This window comes from Phaethon lepturus, unplaced genomic scaffold, assembly GCF_000687285.1.
Source record: "Phaethon lepturus isolate BGI_N335 unplaced genomic scaffold, ASM68728v1 scaffold9654, whole genome shotgun sequence".
NCBI lineage: Eukaryota > Metazoa > Chordata > Aves > Phaethontiformes > Phaethontidae > Phaethon > Phaethon lepturus.
Genome location: NW_010536939.1, coordinates 15,939 through 39,820, shown reverse-complemented (window position 1 = coordinate 39,820; position 23,882 = coordinate 15,939). Strand labels below are relative to the sequence as shown.

The following is a 23,882-nucleotide window of genomic DNA, read 5'->3' as shown; positions in this document are numbered from 1 at the left end:
CAAATAAAGGAAGACTATTACCTTAAGCTGTTCCAATCATGTCAGGTGTCATAACTACCTAGAATCAATTTCTCGGATCCTTGTTGTCAAATAATAGCATCAATTGTGTTACAAGCAATAACTACTTAACAATAAAAACATACATGCATCTGAAGTAAATGTCCAGCCAAATAGAAAGTGTTCCTTGAGTAGCAATGAGCTTGTAAATGTAAATACTTTCCAACAGTTGCTTCCTTTTTCCTTGTCAATAACTCTGAAGGCTTAGACTGCTCTTCATACAAGCTATTGCCATGTGACAGCATTTTCAAAAATGCATAGCACTGAAGAGAATTTAATCAGCTTGGTAAATAACAATTATGTTTTTAAAAAAAATTAGTAAAATCACAGCATGATTGTATCTTGTATTCCAAAAATTAACCTTTTGCAGAGCAAAGGAGGTGTATAGAAGAATGAGAAGAGTAAGCAGACAATAAGGAAGAACCGAAATGTGAAACTTTTCCTCATCATTTCTAGTAACTGTCATTTATATTGCCACAGAAGATGACCTATTTTTTGTTGTTGGGTCTGTTCTGTTCTTCAGGAAATTGCTGTCTGAAAATGTAATCTTTCTACAGCTTACTCTTCAGCTTCAGTTATAATAAGATTTGTGGGTTTTTAATATATACATATATCAGGTTCATTTGTGCTTCTGCTGTTGCATCACAAATTCTGAAGATTATAGGCTTCTTGCTCTGTAATCCTGCTAGGCTGTGGAGAAGAGGAAGCTCAGGTATCAAGATAATGGACTTTTAATAAAAATCTATGTAGAACAGAGCTCGTGTTAGCATTGCCATTGATCAAGCAACCGTCACCTTTTCCCTTCAAGCTCTGATTTGAAATACAAGTCAAGGAAAAGAAATGGCTTACTAAAAGGTCACTGCTGTTTTTCCAGTCTGGAGGCAGCAGAGTAGTTCAGCATTCATATGCTGTTTTGTTTTATTTTAGAGTTTAAGTCCTAATGTATTTCAGTATTCTGTAGTTCCGCTCTTAAGAGAATATAATTGAACTTACATTAATATCTGAAGATACGGTGAGGCTTTGTGTAGTGGTAGGTGCCACATAAACTCAGACTAAGATATTGATTGACTCCTGGAGAGTTTTAAAGACAAGCCATAATAAGCAAGAACAAAATGAACCCACACTGGATAGTAAGAAGATAACATGGATTATCAATGTGCACCAGTTTTTATTAAGACATAAATCCCTGTCCTACTTTTTTCCCTTCTTTTTCATCTTCATAAATACTTAGGAACTGTATATTGGCAAATTGTGATAGATTTTCTTGGTGCTTCCAAGGAGTGTTGCTATCACTGTTACTTAAACCTATTATCAAATTTTTTTCTGACTAATCTTTTTCAGGCTTTGGTTTCACAGTGCTTTCTGGTTAGTGAAGAGATGACATACTTAATGTGACTTCACTGTGACTACAGCCCTGTTCTGGAAGCTAGAAACTTCAATGTCTGTACGAGAATCTATATAACAATGATAGCATGCACATTGGGACTGTTTTCTGTCTACACATATGCTCTGATGGTACAACTGAGATTTTAACAGATGAGTTCTCTTCAGTTGGGCAAGATGCTCGAAGAACGCAATGGAAAATGTTCTGTGCTTGCATTTTGTAAAAAGATATGAAGAAAACTGCCCTGATGAAGAAATACAAGAAATAGAGAGATTATTTACAATTATTATGCCATGATCTGAAAATAACATTTGAAAGATGACAGTATGCTATATTTCTATAGTCTCAAGGAATCTTGCATTATCTAACATTCCTCGGATTGTAATCTCATCAACAAAATGCAAGTTTTTCGTATTATCTGAAGTACGGAGCTAGCAATTCATGATGTATCTGTCAGTTACACAAGCACTAAAAGGAATCAAGTTTATATGACTGTTACTGGAGAGTGTGAAGCTAAGCCTGAATCCTCAGAGGTGTTCAGCTATCTAATTCCCATTGATTTTAATGCAAATCAAATACATAAATGTCTCTTGTGAATCTTTGTCATTGTCCCCAGGCTTCTTGATCGCCTGTCTTCCTAAAACACATAAGCGCTGTGTTATGATGATCACTTCTTCTGACAGACAAAGTTCAGAAAAAGCAGGTCGTGGTTATGCTTGTGAAAGCTCTAACACCTCATGAGATAAATTACAGCTTCATGCTGAAGCAGTCTACATGTAGTTATTGAATTCTCCTTTTTCTTTTCTAGCCGTTTCATCCGATGGTGAATTTGGAATGCTCCAGAGATTTTCGACCATTTCTGTGTGCCCTCTATGCTCCTGTGTGCATGGAGTACGGCCGTGTCACTCTCCCTTGTCGCAGGCTCTGTCAAAGAGCATATAGCGAGTGCTCCAAACTCATGGAGATGTTTGGGGTCTCTTGGCCTGAGGATATGGAGTGCACCAGGTGAGTGAATCTTGTTTTTTTCAGAATTCCAGGATAAAATTTTAGTGTGATCTAGGATGTTTTATGATCTGAAACAGACATTTTAAATGTGTTCCATTACAAGTGCCCTTATTTTCCCTTCCATTTGTCTAACAGCCTGTTTCCTGGGGTGGAAACTGAGTTCATATTTCTATCATCTGTCCAAGAGATAAGTTGAAAATTTCTGTGGGCAATTACTGTAAACTGCACATGCATATTCTTAAATGAATGAATATACTCGTTTATTTTTCTTCTTTGTCATTTATGCTGACCTGGTTTTGTCTGCTATACTGCTTTAATGGGTGATACTGCTATAAATTTCTCTGAGAGTTAGGCAAAATTACATACACTAGAGATTAACAGTCTCATTTTCTGAAGGGGGAGCTGGCTGTTCTTGATGAGTGTATAAAATCTAAAAGCTCTGTTTTCAGAGCATCTAGCTCATGTTGAGCTTGTGTGCAAACATGTTTTCAGCTTTACATTACACAAATAACTTTCTAGAAGAGTATTCGATGATGTTCCGATCTGTTTGAAACAGAACATACATGAAATTGAAAACAGTATCTTTATGCTTTATTTTTTTTGTAAGTGACTGCAACAACTAATAAAATACAGGAGCACAAACAGGAAGAAATAGTCTCTCTTACAGTTTGGATTGGAGAGAATGAAAAACAATTAAAACATCTTTTAGCAAAAGAATAAGTCAGAGGATGCTTCTAGGTCCTGATAATCTGGATCAAAGATGGCTCTAACTCCATACTCCGAACAGATGACTGGGCCCTTTTGGTCCTCCCATCTCCTCAGTAAAGCCCAGGCAGTGAAATTTCAAAACCAGAGGTAAAACTACTGAAACTTTGCTGGTGCTGTGCTAGTGCCATTGTGTCAGAACATGAACTGTGGCACAGGAACAGGCATACTTAGCTTATGCTGCGCTTGCTGAGGCAATAATGCCTAGCAGAGGGAGGAACTGGACAGCTATGCTGTCTCCCCTCCAGTCTCTCCTTCAAAACTTCAGACTGCGCCTCCAGCAGTCCTTAGCCTCCAGTCAGAGCTTTACTTAATTCCAGAAATATCTTCATCATAATCTCAATTTATTAATTCTAGTAGCAATGCTAGGTTGGTTCTTTGGTCTAACCAGTTCACCGTCCTGTCTGATAGCAGCTAGTACAGTTGCTTAGGGAAAGGTTTTAAAATGTTCTATAAAATCATGCTTGCTTGGGCACGTAGTCTCAGTTTACAGTAAGCCTAAATTTATAGACTTCCTGAGATAGATGGATTTTGTATCCTCAACTTTAAGCATAAAAGTCCCTAGTCCTTGTCCATTTCTTGCTCTGTTTTATTTTTAAACCGATTTTATAGTGTCAACATCCACGGCATTCTGGGACAATGAGCTCTAGAGTTTGTTTACACATAGTGCAGTATTTCATGGATTACCCATTATTTGGATTGTCTTTGTTTTTGTTCCAGTTAGTGTGTCTAAAGCCAGACATATGAATAAGGTTACTAGTCTTTGCAAAGTATGTGTATGTTTCTTGTAAATAATTCTCTTCTTACTTTTTTAGATTCCCAGATTGTGATGAGCCATATCCTCGTCTTGTTGACCTCAATTTAGCTGGGGAGCCCACAGAAGAGGCGCCCATGGCAGTACAGAGGGATTATGGTTTTTGGTGTCCTCGGGAATTGAAAATAGACCCTGATCTGGGGTACTCTTTCCTGAGGGTACGGGACTGCTCCCCTCCTTGCCCAAATATGTACTTTCGGCGTGAAGAGCTCTCCTTTGCTCGCTACTTCATCGGAGTGATCTCCATCGTCTGCCTCTCTGCTACCTTGTTTACTTTTTTAACTTTTCTGATCGATGTCACAAGATTTCGCTATCCAGAAAGACCGATAATATTTTATGCTGTCTGTTACATGATGGTGTCATTAATTTTCTTCATTGGCTTTCTGCTTGAAGACCGAGTAGCATGTAACGCATCTAGCCCTGCCCAGTACAAGGCTTCCACAGTGACACAGGGCTCTCACAACAAAGCTTGCACCATGCTTTTCATGGTGCTCTATTTCTTTACCATGGCTGGCAGTGTTTGGTGGGTCATTCTTACCATCACGTGGTTCTTGGCAGCTGTGCCAAAATGGGGCAGTGAAGCAATCGAGAAGAAAGCATTGCTCTTCCATGCCAGCGCCTGGGGCATTCCAGGAACTCTAACCATCATCCTCTTAGCAATGAATAAAATTGAAGGTGACAATATTAGCGGCGTATGTTTTGTTGGCCTCTATGATGTGGATGCATTAAGATACTTTGTACTTGCACCTCTCTGCCTGTATGTTGTTGTTGGAGTTTCCCTTCTGCTAGCTGGCATTATCTCTCTCAATCGGGTTCGCATTGAAATCCCATTAGAAAAAGAGAACCAGGACAAACTAGTGAAGTTCATGATCCGGATTGGCGTGTTCAGTGTTCTGTACCTCGTGCCACTGTTGGTTGTAATTGGCTGCTATTTCTATGAGCAGGCTTATCGAGGTGTGTGGGAGACGACGTGGATTCAAGAACGCTGCAGAGAATATCACATCCCGTGTCCCTATCAGGTGAGGAAACCAATATGACATATTCAGGAGTGCAGAAAATGGGTAATGAGGGGATATGTTAAGACTACTTGTCATCCCGAACTGAAAGTGCTGCTATTCCTACAAGTGAATGTTCTTGCCATACTCAAATTATTTGGATAATGCATTAGGCCTTCTGGAAGACTAGGTTTTATTGGAAAATCGAAGGCTTGCATCAGCTGCTTGGTGTTTTTTTGTGGAGTTTCTAGGCTGTATGGGATCTATACAGGATATAAAGATGCTATTTTAAACCAACTTCAAGAACAGGACTTAATGAGTTTATTTTTGGTTATTAGAGATGTCTTAGAAGTTTTGCTCTGAAGGAATTTTGGCATTTAAACTGAGTTGTCATCAGCCTGATTACTGCTTTTTCTAGTTTTTGTTGTTCATCTGCAACAGTTGTGTTTCTTTGTTTAGCCTAGAGGTTTTGTGCTCATTTTAGAGCAATCTATGCACGTGTCAGAAACGTCTATATAAAATCTTACTTCAAGTGTCTTCTGAAGAAAACCAGAGCTTACAGCTCATCAGTTTTGGGGTTTTTTTTCAAGAAAATTACACTTACCTGCTCAATTTGTGTAACTGAGTTATCACAGGAACAGACACCTCTAAGAGCACTAGATATCAAACTTCCACTGTTTACTTCATTACACTGGTGCAGTTGCAAAGAAAGTATTGTAAGCATAAATTACTTGAAGCCTATTTTCCTTTTGGAGCCAATGTGGCAAATTGGTTTTGGAACGGTATTGCATAAATATTTTCTGCAACTTATTTGAAAGCAACCTTATTTCAAGAAGGTTGTACAGCAAGCATCTGTTACATAGCTGCACACACAGGGGTATAAAAAAAAGTTAGTATTTTGGCTCTAAAGCAGTTAAAACACCAGCTGGATCATCAAAGCTCAAATTTTAATGCAACAAAATATCAGTTAAAGGTTTGGCTTAGTCTATATAGCTTGATAATAATCCTTTTATTACATTTTAATCCTTTTTATTGCTTTTTCTGTTAGATTTTATTAGGGTGTGACTCTTCCCTCCAATGTGTGAGCATTTTTTATGGCAGGAAATATCTGTCAATGGGTGTGTTCAGTTTCATTTGCTTGATTGAGTCTTCATTGCTGCAGGTTTTAATATGTTAAATTGACTGATGCTTAAAAAGAGAGAAAAAGAGGGACATGCCACTTTCTCTCAGTTAATTTCAAATACCCACCATATGCCAATCTAAAATTTGTCTGAGAATCTGTAAAATGAAAAGGATATTGCTTTCTCAGAATGTTGAACAAAAGCTATTTTAAACCTTGAAACTTCTGATGTCTAAGGGCTAAACTCTTGGCTAGTGAAATAACGAAAACATGTAGTAAAATGCTACTCAGATCTCTAGAAAACCGTTAACATAATGGCTCAGTGGGGGTCAAAAGAACAATAATGGTTTCATTCACATCAAATTGGGTTGAAGGACCCATAGACCCTAGGGAGTATTAGAAGATTTTTTCTTCTAACTCATCCAATTTTTTCTCTTAAACTAAACATGCATCCCTAATTAAAATATCCAGACTTATAATTGAAACAGATTTCCAAAGCTGTGGGGAAAAATAATTTTATCCTTAGATCATGCTAGTAAATATATTATTAAATTGGGGGGAAATTTGAAGTATTGTGGAGAGTATGACTCACTTGCAAAATGAGACCATATTTTTTCTAAGCCTGGATGTTATTTAACTTAACTTCAAATATTTGAATATCAGTTTCTGAGTTTAGACTATCCCAAATTGAGAGCTGTAGTTGCTTTCACAGTGGACGTAAGGTTTTATGTGCAAAATTTAGACAGAGTTGTGGCAGTTGGAATTTGCTGCTTGCATAAGCACACTTTTTTCAACACCAGCAAATCTGAAGTCCGTTCAACCACTACATCATCTTTACCATCAGACGATGATGCCACAGGAACTCTTCCTGGAAAATTGCTGACGGGGGAGTTGGAGTATGCAGCTGCGACAAGCCTCCCTCCCGTGTCACTGCTTCACGCAGGAGGTACCGTGGGCTTAATAATTTGCTGGAGATTCTCCTGGCTAGTGCTAAACAGAAGAGGGCCTCTGTAGCTGGTGGTCAAATGAAAAATAGACATCATGTTTCTTTTGCTACCTAAAGGGCTACATACTCCCAAAATGGAGGAAGCAGCAAGATACCTTCATGCTTCGATCTTGATTTCTGGCCACCTGGATGTTTCCTGGGTTGACTTCGCTATGTGTTGTTATGGTTGTTTGTTAGGTCTGGGAGGCATCTGTTGCTTTCTTTGTGAAATAAAAACTTTTTTGCCACACAGACAGGAAATCAATATCCCAGTATTTCCCCTCTTTGAGGAGTAAGTGCAGGGCAAAAATGTGGCGCGGTGCAAGAAGTTACTAAACTTTAATCTGTTGCCTGGGCAGCAACAGCAGGTAAAACAGGCAGCAGTCACCCCGCGGGTACCGTGGCTGTGAGGGCTCAGAGGAGCTCCAAGATGAGCCGTCAAAAGTTGAGGGGAGTGAATATTGTTTCCTTGAGTCGCGTTTAGTAAGAAGAAAACAGCTATTATATTAAGAGGTGAGGTTTGTTTGCTGTATATACAATCTCTCTTAATATGATTAAAAAATTTAGTTGCACTGTCCCCACTGCAGGGGAAATGCATTGTTTTTGTGGATGTCAGCTTAAACAGGCAACTCGGGGAGCTGTGTTTTTTATCAACCTGGACAAATCTCTTAATTTAGTTAAAAATATCAAGGTTGCTATATTAAAGCAACCTTCTTTCAATAAGAATAATGGCAAATTGACTAAGGTGTTACCGCAAATAATTATTTTTATTGTTTCTGATGCTAGGACTATTTGCAGTAATCGCAGCGATGTAATCTTTCCAGTCAGTATTGCTTCTCTGTAAAATATCTGCTCACAGCAGCCTAAAAATGTCTTAACCTCCTCCTCCTTTTCACCGAGGTCAGGACATTTTTCTTTCTCTGGAGGGGGGAACAATGCCTTTGTAATATACTTTCAGCACATTAATATTCAAATGAGGAACTGCATTTTATGTTGGTATCCCACTTTTTCTCTCATTGTCTTAAAAAATGAATTCATGCTTGGCCTCAAAAAATGGATTAATGTGTCTGTGCAGGAGGAGTTCATGCAGTGGAAAATGAAATTACTTTTCACTAGCTATAGAACCTGATACCCCCATCAAAACCATAGCACTTTATCTGGGCTGTGTGCATTACATGTTCTTCAGGTCAGACTTTTATCTCATATATAATCTTTTTTATGAGGGTATAGTACAATTTTACGTCAAGGTAAAACGCAGAAATGAAGGGAAAAAAGCAGGGAAGCGTGACACAATCTAATCATAAAATAATCACATCTAGTCATCTCTTTTGCTACGGTTGAAAATACGTGTTTTGCTGCTCCTCCTTCTGCTTCTGTTTGCAAGAGTGGTGGTTCTACCAATATCATATTGTTGTTCAGAGGGCAGAACCTTGGAACAGAGAGTTGGATTTTGTAAAGTTGGGCTTAAGGAGGGACATTTGGGGAAATAAGATTCTGCATGCTCCTGTTGCTGTTCAGTGTGGCCATCATCATCGTCACCTCTCTAGTAATTTTACCATTCTTAAGTTCTTGATACTGGCTTGGCTTTTTAGTCTGCAGTCATGAGCCAATGGTTAGCTTTCAAAGTTTGTCTCTTTCCTCTCTTACTTTCCAATTTCGACCTTGTATGTTGATGGAGCATGTCATGCTCTGGGAACTAACTCACTCAGATGAAATGGTGGACTGGGATAAAATTTTGGTCAGTCACTCAACAGAAGCACAGCATTGCTCAGGTTGACGGGACCTCTGGAAATCATCTAGTCCAACCCTCCTGCTCAAGCAGGGTCAGACCGTGTCCAGTCAGGTTTTGAATTCCTCTTGCCACAAAAGCTGTAAGTTCCTTTCTGTCAGGCATCTAACCTCAGAAATATCTGATGTAAGGTAAAAATTAGGGTAAAAGGAAAAAAAAAAATTAAGTACGTTTAGCTGCTGTTACATATTCTTGTCCTTCAGGCACCACAGCGTTTTGTTCTTTACAAGGAGAGTGTCAGAGTTTTGTTCCTCTTGGAAACTGGGACACAGTGACCTGCCCCAGTCTATGAAAATATGTCTTAAAACTGGGATGAATTTGGCCACAAAGTTAAACAGTTACTCAGCAAAGTCTGTCTCCAAAGTTGGCTGTAATGCACATTTCTGTTATGAAAAGTAGGTGTTCAAATGTTCTATACAGCTTTTCTAGCCCAGAGAAACGGAAAGGGCTGCATCAAGCTGGAAACATTCAAAGGTGGAAGAAAGTGGTAATTGTCATCTTCCCAAGATAAGGAAACGTGTCGACTTTCTTGGGATGGAAAGTATGGTGTTAAAAGCTTTTACTTCTTTTTTTAGTCCCATAATTGGACTGTGTAAGGTAGTTTAGGTCTGAAAAGGTTGTGGGCTGAACCACAAAATCAGATTTCCTGCAAAGTAAAGAAGGTCCTGAGTTAAGATTAATTTCTCTTACAAATAGACTCTCCACAGTTTTCACAAATGCCTCAGCACTAGCCTAGGCACTGTGCTGATGCGAGAGACATCTCATTTAGATATTGAAGAGAAAAAAAGAAAAATATACTGTTTCAAAGATATATACCACCCTAGTGGGAGTCCTTGAGAAATTAAACTAAGCAGGATGAATTATTTGCTTGTCACCTAATGTTGATCATTTCCCTACTCCTGTGGCTCCACTGGATTAAAAGACCTTCGTGCTAACTTGCTAAGAGCGAAGGTGGTGCTCCCTGCTTATCTTTCCAATATTGCTTAGAGGAATGGAAGCAGATGTGGATAGCACATTTGATTTACTGTTGATGGGGAAGACCTGATAGCAGGGTGAGTTTAGAACAAGTTGCAAACCCTGATTTTGTATTGGAAACGCTCTTATTTTTCATTAGCAACTCGGTTTTGTGCTGGATGCTGAATATCCATCCAGTCTTGCTCAGTCATTGTTGTAATGTACTCCAGGTAGATTCCTAAGCCCAGAACCTGAAGTAAAAAAGGTGACGAGTACATTTAGACATGGAAGGCATTGAAATGTATGGATCCAGCTATGGAGTCTGTTTATAACCGACTTAAGCAACATACGGCACTGTGCCTGTGCAGTGTCTTCTTCACTGTATCATCTGTTTTTTTGGCTTTGAGCTTGACCTCATATAAACCAGTGGAATTTCAGAGATTAAATAATGGACATATATTAGAATGAAAACAATGTGAAAATCAAAAACAGCTACTGAGAGCAGCATTCATTTATCTAACTTTGGATGTCTCCATCTGAGCCAAGCATCCTAGCCTTCTTTTCTAGCTGCAGCAGAGAAATGGGCATTTTTATAGTGATCCATTGGACACTCAGATGAATTGTACCCTGACTTAATTTATTACCTGTTTGAAGAGGTCACATTTGTTCTGATTGGATATTTTTATGTTAGGAATTTTGGCTACAAAATTTTGGGGGGAAGGGATAGGAGAGGTTGGCATTTTTGCAATCTGTCCCCTTCAAAAATCAGAATATCCCTCAACACCTTTTATACACACTTTCTAGATCCTGGCCAGTCTTAGCTTGGATAGCAGTCATTCCAGAAAGAAAACTCAGTAACATGTCTTTTGCTCATTTTTGAAGAAAGAACATAAATAAGAACCTAAGACCGCAGTACCTGGAAGAACATAGGCTTGCATTTGTAAATCCCATGGACAGATAATTTTTCTTAAAATCGTTTCTATTTTCCTTGTCATCTTCGCTTTCATCATAGAATCATAGAATAGTTTGGGCTGGAAGGGACCTTAAAGATCATCCAGTTCCAAACCCCCTGCCGTGGGCAAAAAGACCTCCGGTTCCCACCCCCCCTGCCGTGGGCAGGGTCACCTTCCACTAGACCAGGTTGCTCAAAGCCCCGTCCAACTTGGAGTGAACACTTCCAGGGATGGGGCATCCACAACTTCTCTGGGCAACCTGGGCCAGTGTTTCACCACCCTCAGTAAAGAATTTCTTCCTTATATCTAAAATAAATTTACTCTCCTTCCTTGTCCTATCACTACATACCCTTGTAAAAAGTCCCTCTTCAGCTTTCTTGTAGGCGCCCTCCAAGCCCTGGCAGCTGCACTAAGGTCTCCCCGGAGCCTTCTCTGCTCCAGGCTGAGCCCCCCCAGCTCTCCCAGCCTGTCCTCCCAGCAGAGCTGTTCCAGCCCTCGGAGCGTCGCTGGGGCCTCCTCTGGCCCCGCTCCAGCAGGTCCGTGTCTCTCCTGTGCCGAGGGCTCCAGAGCTGGACGCAGCACTGCAGGGGGGTCTCCCCAGAGCGGGGCAGAGGGGCAGAACCCCCTCCCTCGCCCTGCTGGCCACACGGCTTTGGGGGCAGCCCAGGACACGGGTGGCTTCTGGGCTGCGAGCGCACATTGCCGGCTCCTGTCCAGCTCTTCACCCACCAGGACCCCCAAGTCCTCGGCAGGGCTGCCCTCCATCCCTTCACCCCCAGCCCATATTTGTGCTTGGGGTGCCCTGACCCATGTGCAGGAGCTTGCACTTGGCCTTGTGGAACCTCATGAGGTTTGTACGGGCGCACCTCTCAAGCCTCTCAACCCCCCAAAAAATTAAAACTGCCTCCATATTTTTAAGGACTTCATTATTAAGAGCAATGCTGTAAGATGATGTAATACTGAGTATCACTCCGATCGGCAGCAAAAATACACAGTCAATCTAGGCGATTTTTTTTCCTCTCTGCTCTACCTATTTCACCCCAAGACGAGGCCCCAGACTTGCTGTCTAATAACGTCCGATGGGTTTTTACTGAGGGTGGGGGTCCTCGCCCACTCACTTCTGTTCATTGCTGGTGTTAGATGGAGAAGAGAGGATTAACTGTGGTTGCCTGAGATACCAGAAGCGTCAATGGAAAGAATGTTTTGTTAATAGTACCTCTCGGCTGTCGGTGGCGGTTATATGTATCTAGTACAGGCACAAAGGAGAACAAACTACAAGCTTGCTAATATATTTCTGTTAATATTGAAATTATACCACATTACAGATTATTTTAATGCATTATTCGACAGGTAATAGAAAAATTGAGAAATTGATTTTAATATTAGGATTAATTTCTGTCACCTGCCGATGGTTTTGGCTCAAGAATTTGTCAGTTTTCATTTCCCATTTTCACAAATGTACTTTTTGATCCACTCACAGCTAATTTTTTTTACTGTAAATTTTCAAGGTCATTTTAGATGTCTCAAATTTAACACCGTGGCGACAAAAATCTCTTCATTTCAGGCTAGCGTGGGTCACTAACGACTATAAACCACTTTGTTTTGCATCCTTTTTAAAGGTTGCCCACTAACGGGTAAGGGGAACATTTTCAAGTGTGTTTCATTCCCCCTTGGCATGGCTTTGTCCTTCCTTTATTTTATGCCTGGTGCCCTGAATAAACACCGCAGGAACGTTACTGAAAGCAGAGACCACGCGTAGCCGTCTCGCAGAACCGCTCAACACGGGGAAGCTTTCTTTATGAACAGGTGCCAACTGAAAAGCAACTATGGTGGTAAAGTAATGGTAGGCTGAGAGCCAAGAGTATGGGAGTGTTTAATCGTCTGCTCTGCTGTTACTTCACTCTGATGAATATTACATCTCATAGTGCCTACTTTTATATAAAACTGGGCAGAAGCAAGAGAGACACCGAGACAAGCAGCTGTAAGTTCCAGCTCAGGTTTTGCAGCTACAACTCTTCATTTCTCCCCCATGACTCCAAAGAAGAGAAGAAAAACAAAGAAAAAAGCTTACTTCATAAATTGTATTTGTATTCGGGTTTTATAGTACTTTTGCCCCTCCAAATTCTTGATATTTAATTTACTGTAGAGGTTTTAAATTTTGTGATGGCAAGTTGACTTGCATGAGCTTAAGAAACGCTCTTGTAGCAGACTGTCTTTTCCCATGGCTGCATTGTGGGTGAGGAGTAACCCCTGTTGACACAGGCTTTATTTTCATGCACAAGTGCTTTAGAACAATTGCACACGCGGACCAAAGAGAAGAAAAGATGGGGCTTGCAAACATCCTGCCAAAAACAGTGGCAAGAAGTAATTGTCGAGACGTAGAGCCTGTGTTTTGGGGTGCTGATTAAGTTGAGATGGAGTTTCCCCATTTTTATTGGCTGCAAAATATGGCATTTTCCAGTTTTTGCCATTTTCTCTGCTAATCAGGGGTGTTGCCACTATCTTTTTAAATACAAAACGTCTCAGCTGGTTCACCATCTGTGTTACAGAGAGTCTTCAGAAACATGCGGGGGAGTGCACTAAGCTGGATACAGAAAAGAGGCTTTGTTAAGAAATGTCTTAACACTGTTTGTGTGTGGCACGGGCATAAAGAGAATATATTTAGAGATGTCTATAAATCTAGATTTCTTCTCCCCCCTCTTTTTCATTAGTTATTGTTTAGAATTCCTCTTAGAAGAGGTAATGGATTTGTTTAAATCTGCCCTAAGGAATTGTTTCTTGTTGAATGTAATTATTCCATCTTTAAAAAAAAAAAAAGAGGTTGAGCTAAAACCAAAGTTTCCATATTGCTGTTTACTCAGAAGAGACTGAGGAAATCTGAATTATGAGTTAGGCTGCTTTCAAAAACAAAAGTAATGTCGGCTCAGAACAACATTAATCGCAGTATTACACTATTTCCTAGCAGTGATTCAGTTAATGTCTCCTGGTTTAGATGCTTAGGAAAAAGAATATATTCAAGGAGAAGAACATACTCAAGTCATTTTCTCAGAATCCTCCTTTTCAGCATTAGTAATACCAGTCCTGTCTCCTTGCACCTCCAGGACTTGGGTAAATCCTACATAGGATGCAATGTATTCTCTCATCTCACCTTGGCACGTCTGCAATTTCCAGTCAATTAACATATTGAGTGAAAGCAACCGTTTCATTCACATCACTCGTTTCTGACTGTTTTTTTAATTGGATTGACTGAGCTAGAGATAAAGGGGACTGTTGATTTCTCAACCATTATCTTCAGACAGGTTGATTTGTACTTGTACCCAAGTATGACTCCTCAAGGTCATTTTCTTTTTTTTCTTTCTTTTTATTCAGTATTTTGCTGAGAGTGACTTGCCAGAGGAGGTGAGCTCTTGCTATTTTTGAGTTCTCAGTTTCACTCCATTCTCTTTTTAATAAGCATGTTTTATAACTAGAACGGCCTTTAATTCTCATTATTAAGGAAGCTCTCTTTTGCTACTGACTCTTTTAATTGCTATTAAAATGGCAACAAAAAATAAATTAGGAGGTCTGATTTCTCTAGTTTTGAAGCACCAGTCACTCTTAACTGTCAGAATTGAATGTTGCAGTACATGTGTTAAGAAATCAGTCACCTAAAAAAAGATTTAACTTTTAATTTTAATAAATTAAAGGAAATTGCCTATAATTTGCATCTGAAAATTCTGAATAGCAATGCATTCATGTAACGATTATGAGTCTTTCACTGGGTTTCAGAGTTGCTTTGAGATGCTGGACAGTCACGTCAAAATAGCTGTAGACCAGCTTGCAAAGAGAAAATCTTTAATGGGGTGTTAACTGTAGATATCTGCCAAAACCGCAGCGAATGCTGAACCTCGGTGCTTGTAAGTCTGAATATTCTGCATCTGGGTGAATTTCAGTAAGATGGTTTTTGATGTGCTCTCTGTAGCGTTCCTTGACTACTGAATGACGTGCCCTGTCAGCACAGAAACACAAGGTACAATAAATTCCAGAGATACTGCACTTTGGCGCATTTATTCCTAGTGATTCCAGAGTATCGTTAGTATTTTTTAAAAAAATTTAAAACTTCAGTCCTGGAACGGTACTTAGATTTGAATGTCGTGGGTCTCAGGACTAAGCAGCTCTGACAGTTATGCTGCTGACAATAGCTTTTCTTCTGAAAGCTTTGGCTTTTCAGGAAATTGTGATTGCAGTCCCCGTAATCTATAATGCCACGGGGCACAACTGGGCACAACTGGGCAACCAGTTTGAGAGGTTTGCTTAGTGGTGTAACATAAAGCAGTTCAGAATACAGTCTGTAAATACACAAATATAGAAAGTTGTTTACTCCCTCCGTTAAAAGAATTTGTTTCTAGACCTGAAATCAGTATTACTAAGTAAAGACCATGCTTAAAAATAATAGATCTATCCTAATGATGGAATATAATGAGATATATGAACTAAGTTCACCTTTAGGACTGGTCTAGTTCTCTTGGACTTGTTCTTTATGTGCCTTGATCTTGGTAAACATCTGCTTAGCTTAGACATGGGTGGGCTATACAGCATGAAAATGTAACAAATACTTGCACGTTTCAAGTTTGATTTTTCCTTTACATTATTCATATTCAAACAGTGCTCCCCAGCATCATCCTTCTATTAGTTCTTTTTTCTTAACAGAAAATTACTCTTTCCTAGAAAAGTAAATGCAGACAGAGAGTACAGTATCTCTTCCCAACATGTATGAACGTTTGCTTTCCACATGAGCCAATCCAACTCAAGAATCAGGTGCAGCTTCAAAATTCAGTTGAGGAACATAAAAATACCTTTTTTTTAATATAAATAAGAATCTTCTTATACAGAAAAAAGACTATATTTGAGTTATCTAAGGAACTGGGTTATTCACATGTTTTCCATTAACAGTTTATTTTCTTGGTAATATAGATATATTATTACTTGTGTTTTGTTTATGTATTTTTTCTTATTAATTGAGTTTCTGAAGTCATTATGTCTAATCTTTAATGCTGAATTATGTTAAAATATCTGTTTATGCTCAAAAAAGCTTTTTCTCATTTTCACCATGAAAGAGTCAAAGTATGAACACAAAACTTGAGAAGCAGTATCATAAACTGATGAGTATCAAAGCTGATAAGCAATATCAAAACTGATGAGCCGTGTCGTCTTCCAGGGTGCAGAACATTCACTGATCAGGTTTATAATGTTTTGACCAGACTATGTTGCTCCTCATGATTTAAGTTTGGGACTTGTCTTTCAAGAAATGCATTATTAGGTTTAACGTAGGTTTAACAGCCCCATTTTAATATGTGAAAAAAAACATTAATCTCTAGTCCTGAAGCGGTTATTTTGAGAGACAACCGAGAGGAGTTTTAAGTAGAAATATGGCATTGATAATTCTTTATCTTGCATGTATTTGAGAATAACTGAGGGTGGAAGGGACCTGTGGAGATCCTCTAGTTAAGCCCCTGCTCGAAGTGGGGTCACACCTAGAGCAGGTGGCTCACGGCCGCCTCCAGACGAGTTTTGAATATCTCCATGGACAGAGACTCCACAACCTCTCTTGGCAACCTGTTCCACTGTTCAGTCACCCTTACAAAATACAGCATTCAGTATTGCTTTGTAAAATTTTCTCAGTAGATGTAATAGCCCCAACACCAAGTTATGTTTCAAAGGTTCAGCTGAACTGATTTTTAAAAGTCAAATAATGTAAATTATCATTAATATTATTCTGCTCACACCATAACTTGAAAAAGAAGGCCTTTAGACTAATGAACATAGTTTTTCTGTCTGTGCAGACTAAGAAATATTTTATAAATACCACGTTTGCTAAAATAGCTATTTGGTTCTTCTCCCCCAAGTCCTGTACTTTTGCTTTAAGCTGTGGTTTGGCTATTACTTGCATCTTGCATTACTTGCGAAAAAGACTATAAGAAGGAAACAAAAATAAATGAAGAGTAATGAAAAGGTGCCAGGAATAAGGTTCTGTTAGAGCTTGTCCTTGGGGCAGGAGGGTCTAAGAGCGTTCGTAGGCTTGCCAAAGAGGAGTAAGAAGGGACACAGTTGCAGTTTTAGAAATACATAACGGACATTTAAAAAAGAGCTGTTGAAGTCAAATGGCAGTGCTGGCAGAATGATAACATGGCCATGAATAAACTTCAGTTGGAAATTAAGACAATTACCTGAGGATTTGAAGGGGGGAACTCATGCTTTCAGGATAAAGCTGGATAACTGGACAGGCTTGTGTGCTGTTGCTGGCTGCCGCAGTGGAGGACTTGACTTCACCGAGGATGTTTCTTTTCTTTCGTGTTCTTAGTGCCAAGTCTCTTCGCTCAAGTAGTGGGAGCTTATTAACGGGGATATATTCCAAGCCTGGATTGTAGTAAGCTTGCTAAATTTTGTCTTGCAAGAATTTAATAAATTCAAGAAAGAATATCGACAGCCAAAATAGATATTAAGGCTGCATAGATTTTAGTCCAAGTATATTTTTAGCAGCAGGGTTGACAGAAATCAGATTTTCTGATTCATTACTGTGGTTTTTTTTTCCCTGACTTATTGTTTAATTCCCAATGAAGTGCTAATCTCTCGCAAAAAAAAAAATGCTGTTTTTTCTGAATAGCAACAGGGAGCTTCCAATCTTTCTGGCCGTGGGACGAATCTGCCAAGTGCAACCTACTGCAGCAACCCCTCAGTATCCCTAATTTGACAGATTTGCCAGTAATTCAGGTGGACATCTCTTTAATCTTGTCTTAATCTCTGTGAAAGATAGGTATATCAAGCAATTTGTTGTGGGTGCCAGTAAAGAAGCATTTGCTGATAAAACTTTTGTCTCAGCTGTAAGTTTATTGACCCATTTTAGCCCACGCCAACTGCGATCCCTGTTTGCACAAAGACAGAATACTACAGCGATGCCGTCTGGTTCCACAGCGGGCTAAGGACAACTGCATGACTTTTTTTTTTGTGAGCACTGGGATTTAAGTAAGAGAAATTGTAGTAGATTGTGTTTCTTTTGTCCTTTGTGTTGGACACCTTCGGGTGAGTCGTGCCTTGACTTGAAGTGACACTTTGTCATTTTAATCCGTGCATTAGTCACAGGTCTGTAAGGGAAAAAAAGAGTTTATGGGTCCTTGGATCTGTTAGGTCAGACAGTTACAGCTCATCCGAAAGGCGGTATTTGGGAGAGGGGCTGAAATGGTCTGAAGTGAGGAATATGTTCAGGAATTGTGATAGGATTCTTTTATTCCAGTGACAAGAGAAAAGGTAAACTGTGCTGGGGAAGACAACTGTGTGGTGGGTGGGGACTTGTTTGCTTTTTTCTCTCTGCAGAGGACACCCCACTTCAGCTTGTACATGTCCGCAGGAAAAGGAAAGAGAAGTTCAAGTCTCTCATGGGTAGCACGCTCAAGCAGACTTGCTTTTCCCATGCTTAATGCCTGGCATTAGTGCTAAAAGACTCATGACAGCAGGTCCTTCTAATGGTAAAACAGAAGGCAGATGCTTGAGCAATCTTGCTAATTACAAACCATGGCTAGCTAGCACTTAAAAAATTAGTTGCTATGATTGAATGCTTCAAGATAAAGCCACAAACTACCAGACATCCTGATACCTTCATTGAGATTCAGTTTTCCCTTGGTAAACTGGGTGTTCTCCCAGAAGGAATCTCCTGAAGCTGCAGAATCAACCTGTCCCAAGGTTGTTGCGAGATATCTGTACGACGATCACTGAAGCTGTAGTCTTCTGCGTTCCCATCCCATGAACGCAAGAGCAGTTAGCATCAAACTTCTTGATGATTGCTGGTTACTGACACTGTGACTAACTGCAGGGCCTGAAGGGCAAAAGCGTTGGAGGTGAGTTATTAGACTCTAGTCATGAGTCAGGACCTTTTTAGTTGTCCTCTGGGATCCCTTTTCAGGAAGGAGATGGATGAGGAAAACCCTGCAGCATTACCTTGTCAGAGGCCACTCTTTGCTGTGTTATTCTTTATTCAAGCTATTTTTACAGTAGATGATCAGATTCCAGTGCATTCCCCTGGCACAATGCAGACAAGGTATGACTTCTGGTGAACACCAGTGTAGTTCTTCTATGAACTGAGTGATTTCTTTCCCATATATTTCTTTCACATAACATGCCCGAGAAACTCAACAGCAGTTCTTCTAAAATATAATTCGTTGCATTTTTAATGTTCTGTAGAGGCAGTTTTCGCAAAGATGTATTTTTTAGGCACTTAGATTAAACTCTTGGAAAAAATGTATTGCAGATGAGTTCGGCATGGTGAGATGGATCTGCAGTGCCTGGGCTAACACTTAACTTCTGTGGTGAATAAGCTTCCTCCAGAATAGCCTGTATCCCATTAAGATGGTAATTTCGTAAGCTTTTATTACAGTGTCTTATTTATTTTTAGCTTGTGTTAGGTTTCAAAGCTATCTGTTACTGCTCCAAGTCTTGCACTGGCTGATCACTTCGCCGTCATTTCCACTCTGGGTATATTGCAACCTGGTGGTTATTAAGTAAGTCTGGAGAATAGTTACTAATGCTTTTTCATAATTGTTCTAACAATTTAATTGTTTTCATGTGAGCCAATGAGCAAAGTTAATGCATGGTGCTTTCATGCTCCTGCAGCTGAGGAGAGTGCAACTGAGAGCAAGAAATGAAAAACATCCGTGTTCTCACATGGCAGCACAGAGCTGCGCCTTCAGAAATCCCGCGGTCTGAATGGTCGTATTTATTCTGCTTGGGACAGCCTGGATATCTCGTGAGCCATGTGGCCTTTGGTATTTAGAGTTATAAAAGTTTCCTTTTGTTTCTGTTGGATGGAGGGAAGTCTCCTGATCCTGTTGAGACTGTTTCACACAGACTTGAGCTATTCTGAAGCTCCTGAAGTATGTATTGGCTTTGTCCTTGGCTCTTTTCACAAGGGCATGTAGTGGTAGGACAAGGGGTAATGTCTTTAAACTGAAGGAGGATAAATTTACATTAAATATAAGGAAGAAATTCTTCACTATGAGGCTGGTGAGACACTGGTACAGGTTGCCCAGAGAAGTTGTGGATGCCCCATCCCTGGAAGTGTTCAAGGTCAGGTTGGATGAGGCTTTGAGCAACCTGATCTAGTTGAAGATGTCCCTGCATGGGACAGGGGGCTGGAACTAGATGACAGGCAGGGGGGTTGGAACTAGATGACCTTTAAGGTCCTTTCCAACCCAAACCATTCTACGATTCCCTGATTCTGATTCTTAAATGAGGGCCAAGTCAGGTTAGCCATTACCTTTCTCTCAGGTGCTTTTAGTTTCTCAATTTTTCAGCTTCTGCAGCCTAGTAGCCAGAATGATGGCATGGATTTGCTTGTGGATAAGAGTGAAACAAGCCAGTTGCAGGACTTTTAATAACTTGGAAAAATAATTTTATTTTACAGTAATAAGTGCTACTGCATTTTACTGGGAAATGAGCAGTGTGAGTATAATATTCTAAGTCTCAAAGCAATGACAGTGATGGAAATTGTTATGAAAGTGAGACTCTTGGATCAGATTCCCTTTGGTCTTTCCCCCACTTCTCATATTTTCAACAAAAGGATGGGTTAATTTGAATTTCATTGCTTTTTATCCTTAGGGAAATATCAAATGATCAGTGTTATTGTGGAACCGTGCCCCAAAGGAGGGGGACAGGTGCTGTGTTTGTGCTTTCACTTCACATATGCAGCAAGCTCATTAATTTGCCGTTTCATACATTTTAGTGGGAAGAGGCCACTGGTCTCTGTCACTAAAAAGCAACTGTGATTGATCGTTCAGGGGCAGAAGGGGAAAATATTCAGAAATTAGTTATATAAGCATCTTAAATTAACAGTGTGCCTACAAAGAAGCATTGTTTTTCCCTGGAGGAATGCTGAAATTGATGTTTTTAACCTCCTTTCTGAACACCTGCCACTGTGTGTTTCAGTAGGGAAACAATGCATTCAAACTAATGTCTTTTTGTATTCACCGAGGAAGGTACGTTTCTGTTTGATGATCTGTACCACCCCAGCTGCTACACCAACCCAGCAGATGGGAGCAAAAAAACGGGTTATAGAAATCTCGCTATCGCATATGCAATCTTTGTATCTGACAGAACTTGTTTGCTGGTCTTCGCTAGCCGAAACATCGGTGCCCGTGCTGCTTGCGAGACGTGTCTGAACAGAGTAGCGCGGAGCGTAGAGCACGCGACCCAAGCCCCAGCGCCGACATCTCGTTGCTTATTTTTTCGTGTCAGCTGAATGCCTCTGAAGGCCTAGAGCTGCGCAGCAAGACAAATCCAGTTCAGGGACTTAGATCCGCGCAATCTAGCGTTCGCGCGGGCGTCCGCATGAAGCCTGTCGAGGCTTTGCGATCACATCTGCCGTAGCGGCAGCTCCACTCAGTGTGCAATGGCGCTCAAGGACGATGCGACTGATTCATGCCAGCTTTGCCAAACTGCCAAGTTCTCATGTTGCTTGAGTGGTCGAGCCCCTCTTGCATCTCCGGGAAAGCGATCAGGTGTGAAGGAAAATGGAGACTCGCCACCAGTATTATCTTTCCTCTCGGAGAGGTTCTCATCTTGAAGGCCATCGCCACTGGCAGCCTTCTGGTCTCTGTTTCCTTGACACTGCCCTCATGGAAAGGCAGCTCCTGACGTTCAGAGCAGACCAGCGTGCTTGTAAGACAAGCTTTTATCTAGAAAGAAGGGTGTTATCACAGTTTTTTAAGGCCCAGAGGAGATCTGCGGTGTCTCCAGACTTGAGTCAGTGGCTTGCCGATATATAAGAGGTATTTTGAAAGCCTTTCGCACATGATGACGAGGGGAGCGCTGAGGTTACCGGACGTCAGGAAGGGTCTGTCAAGGGTGCCAAGTGGGAAACAGAAGAAATGACTGAATTAAATTACTTAGTAGATATTCACAGTTATTGTTTCAGCTGATAACGTGAGTGTAGCAGGTCTAAACTGTAGTTCTGGTTTTAAGAGGTTTTTTTTCCTCATTGGCTGCATCTGCAGTAGAACTCGATCTCTAATATTAACGGGGTCGCTTTTCTAATGGGATTCATGCTTCTCCATCCATTCCAAAAATGTAATAGCATTTGAGAGCTCTTATTTTATAGCTGAAACAGTGTTCACCCTCTAATTTTAGATGTACGTTGGGACTTTTTATTAGCATCTCACAACTTGGATTACTTGCAGAACAGAACCGAAAGCTGAAGTTAATGCTCATACAGAACTAATTTCAAGGGAAATTACCATAATGTATAAGCTGTGGTTAACATTGAAGTCCTAAAATAGACAACTAAGGTGAGCTGGATGGTGCTGCAGTTGCAGAGGGTATTTTGTGATCAAGTACCCCTTTTCATCCCTGCTTTGCAAACTGAATATCCAAAGCTTCTTCCGTATTTACACCACTGGGGGAGGGCATCAGGATGTCCCACACCTCTGCAGGATGGGTAGAGGGATGTAGCGTGTTACTATACGAAAATTATCACAGTAAATCAGTAACGTGTTGTAACCCAAAAAAGTAACAAAGAACGCCTTCAACATACCTTCCTAAAATACTCTTATGTCTTTAATTGTAGCTTCAGAAGCTACATAGCATGCACTTACCAAAGCACAAGCAACAATAGTCTGCATTTCTTACGCTCTTTTTTTTGTACCGCTGAGACTATGCTTTTTATTATGTTTAACAGTCTATCTCCTGAGTAAATTACAACATAATAACTATTAGCAGTGCTTTGCTTGCATTGTAATTCTATAAAAGAAGCGGAAATTCTGCATAGAGAGTTCACATGAATGATTTTTAATCCTTGTTATTACAGTATTGTGTGTAGTTATATGGAGCTCAGCGTAAGTCAGCAGCTGTGAAGGGTTTTGTAGAAAAACGAGATGAAAACACATTTTAAATTCTTAGTAACTGCATTTCAGTTTCTTTTCCTCCTTTCAGTTCTGTCAATAGTTTAGCCTTCAGAGATGTTTCTTAAATCAACTTCAATATTTGTATTAAACAGTATCAGTGGTGTAAGTTTACCCATTTTGTTGTTCTCCTCATAAAAGAACTGCCACATTTTCATTCACAACTTATTGGAGCAAGATTTTCTCCAAGAATACAATTTTAAAAGAAAAACTTGTCTTCATGTTCTTGCCATCCATCAATTTCCAAATTGCATACTCTATCACACTTCGATTTTAGTAGTTTTAAAATTGCAACTGTTTTTCACTCAAAGTTGAAATATTTCTATTAGAAAGAACAATAAATACATACCGTTTCTTTAGATATTTCCAATATCCTCACTTTTAACGAGTTGCATAGACCCAATCAGTGCTTAAAGAAGTTTGCATTTGTTTAAGCTCATATTTGCTTATGTTTTGAATTTTTAAAAATCGGATGGAAAATGCACCAAGTGACCTTATTACATAAGCATGGACGGCATCAGAGACTCGAGTGTCTCATTTGTTGCTTAATCCGTCTGCCCATTTTTCATTTCTCTTATACTCAAAGTTTGGATGACTTCTCTCTTGCCTCAAAGGCTTTCTACAAAGAATCAAACAAAGCTGAGCTAACAGGCTGGAGAAGAGGAGAAAATCATAATCTCTGCAGGCGTGGGAAGACGGTCTTCTACAGCATCTAGGACTGCATTATATATTCCCTGCGTGATCTTTTCTCTCCAAGAAGATACATAGAAACTGGGGATCTTGTCCAGTTTTCACTGTCGTCTTCAAAGGCGATTACACCCGTGGATGTCAAATGGCTTTAAAGTCTGGAATTCAGTGAAGTGTTGTGTCTCCTCTTTCAGTCGTTCAACTGAGACGAGTTGTAAAAAAGTAGATGCTGATTATTTTAGAAGTGCGGACAGTGTCACTGCAGCAGCTTTTTGTCAGAGTATGCCCCCCCCGAAAACTGTTGAGGTTTCATGTGTTGGAGTTGGATACTTCTGTAAGAATTTGGGCCCTGCACAATGATTATCGAGAAAAAGAAGCGCAAGTGATTTTGTAGTGCCGGAATTGCTTGCGTTGATGCTTCAGCCGATCCGTACTTGCCTCAGTAGTCCC

General features: G+C 40.1%; 1 protein-coding gene across 1 annotated transcript in view; it reads left to right on the top strand.

Moving 5' to 3' along the window:
- Window positions 1-2,249: 2,249 nt before the first annotated feature.
- FZD3 (frizzled class receptor 3) overlaps window positions 2,250-23,882 on the top strand; it is a gene marked incomplete at its 5' end in the record, with an annotated part of 29,125 nt that continues 7,492 nt past the window's right edge. The window contains 2 exons of the mRNA XM_010286322.1: window positions 2,250-2,446; window positions 4,027-5,044. Coding sequence (XP_010284624.1) covers window positions 2,250-2,446; window positions 4,027-5,044 — 1,215 coding nt within the window. The remainder of the gene's footprint in view (window positions 2,447-4,026; window positions 5,045-23,882) is intronic.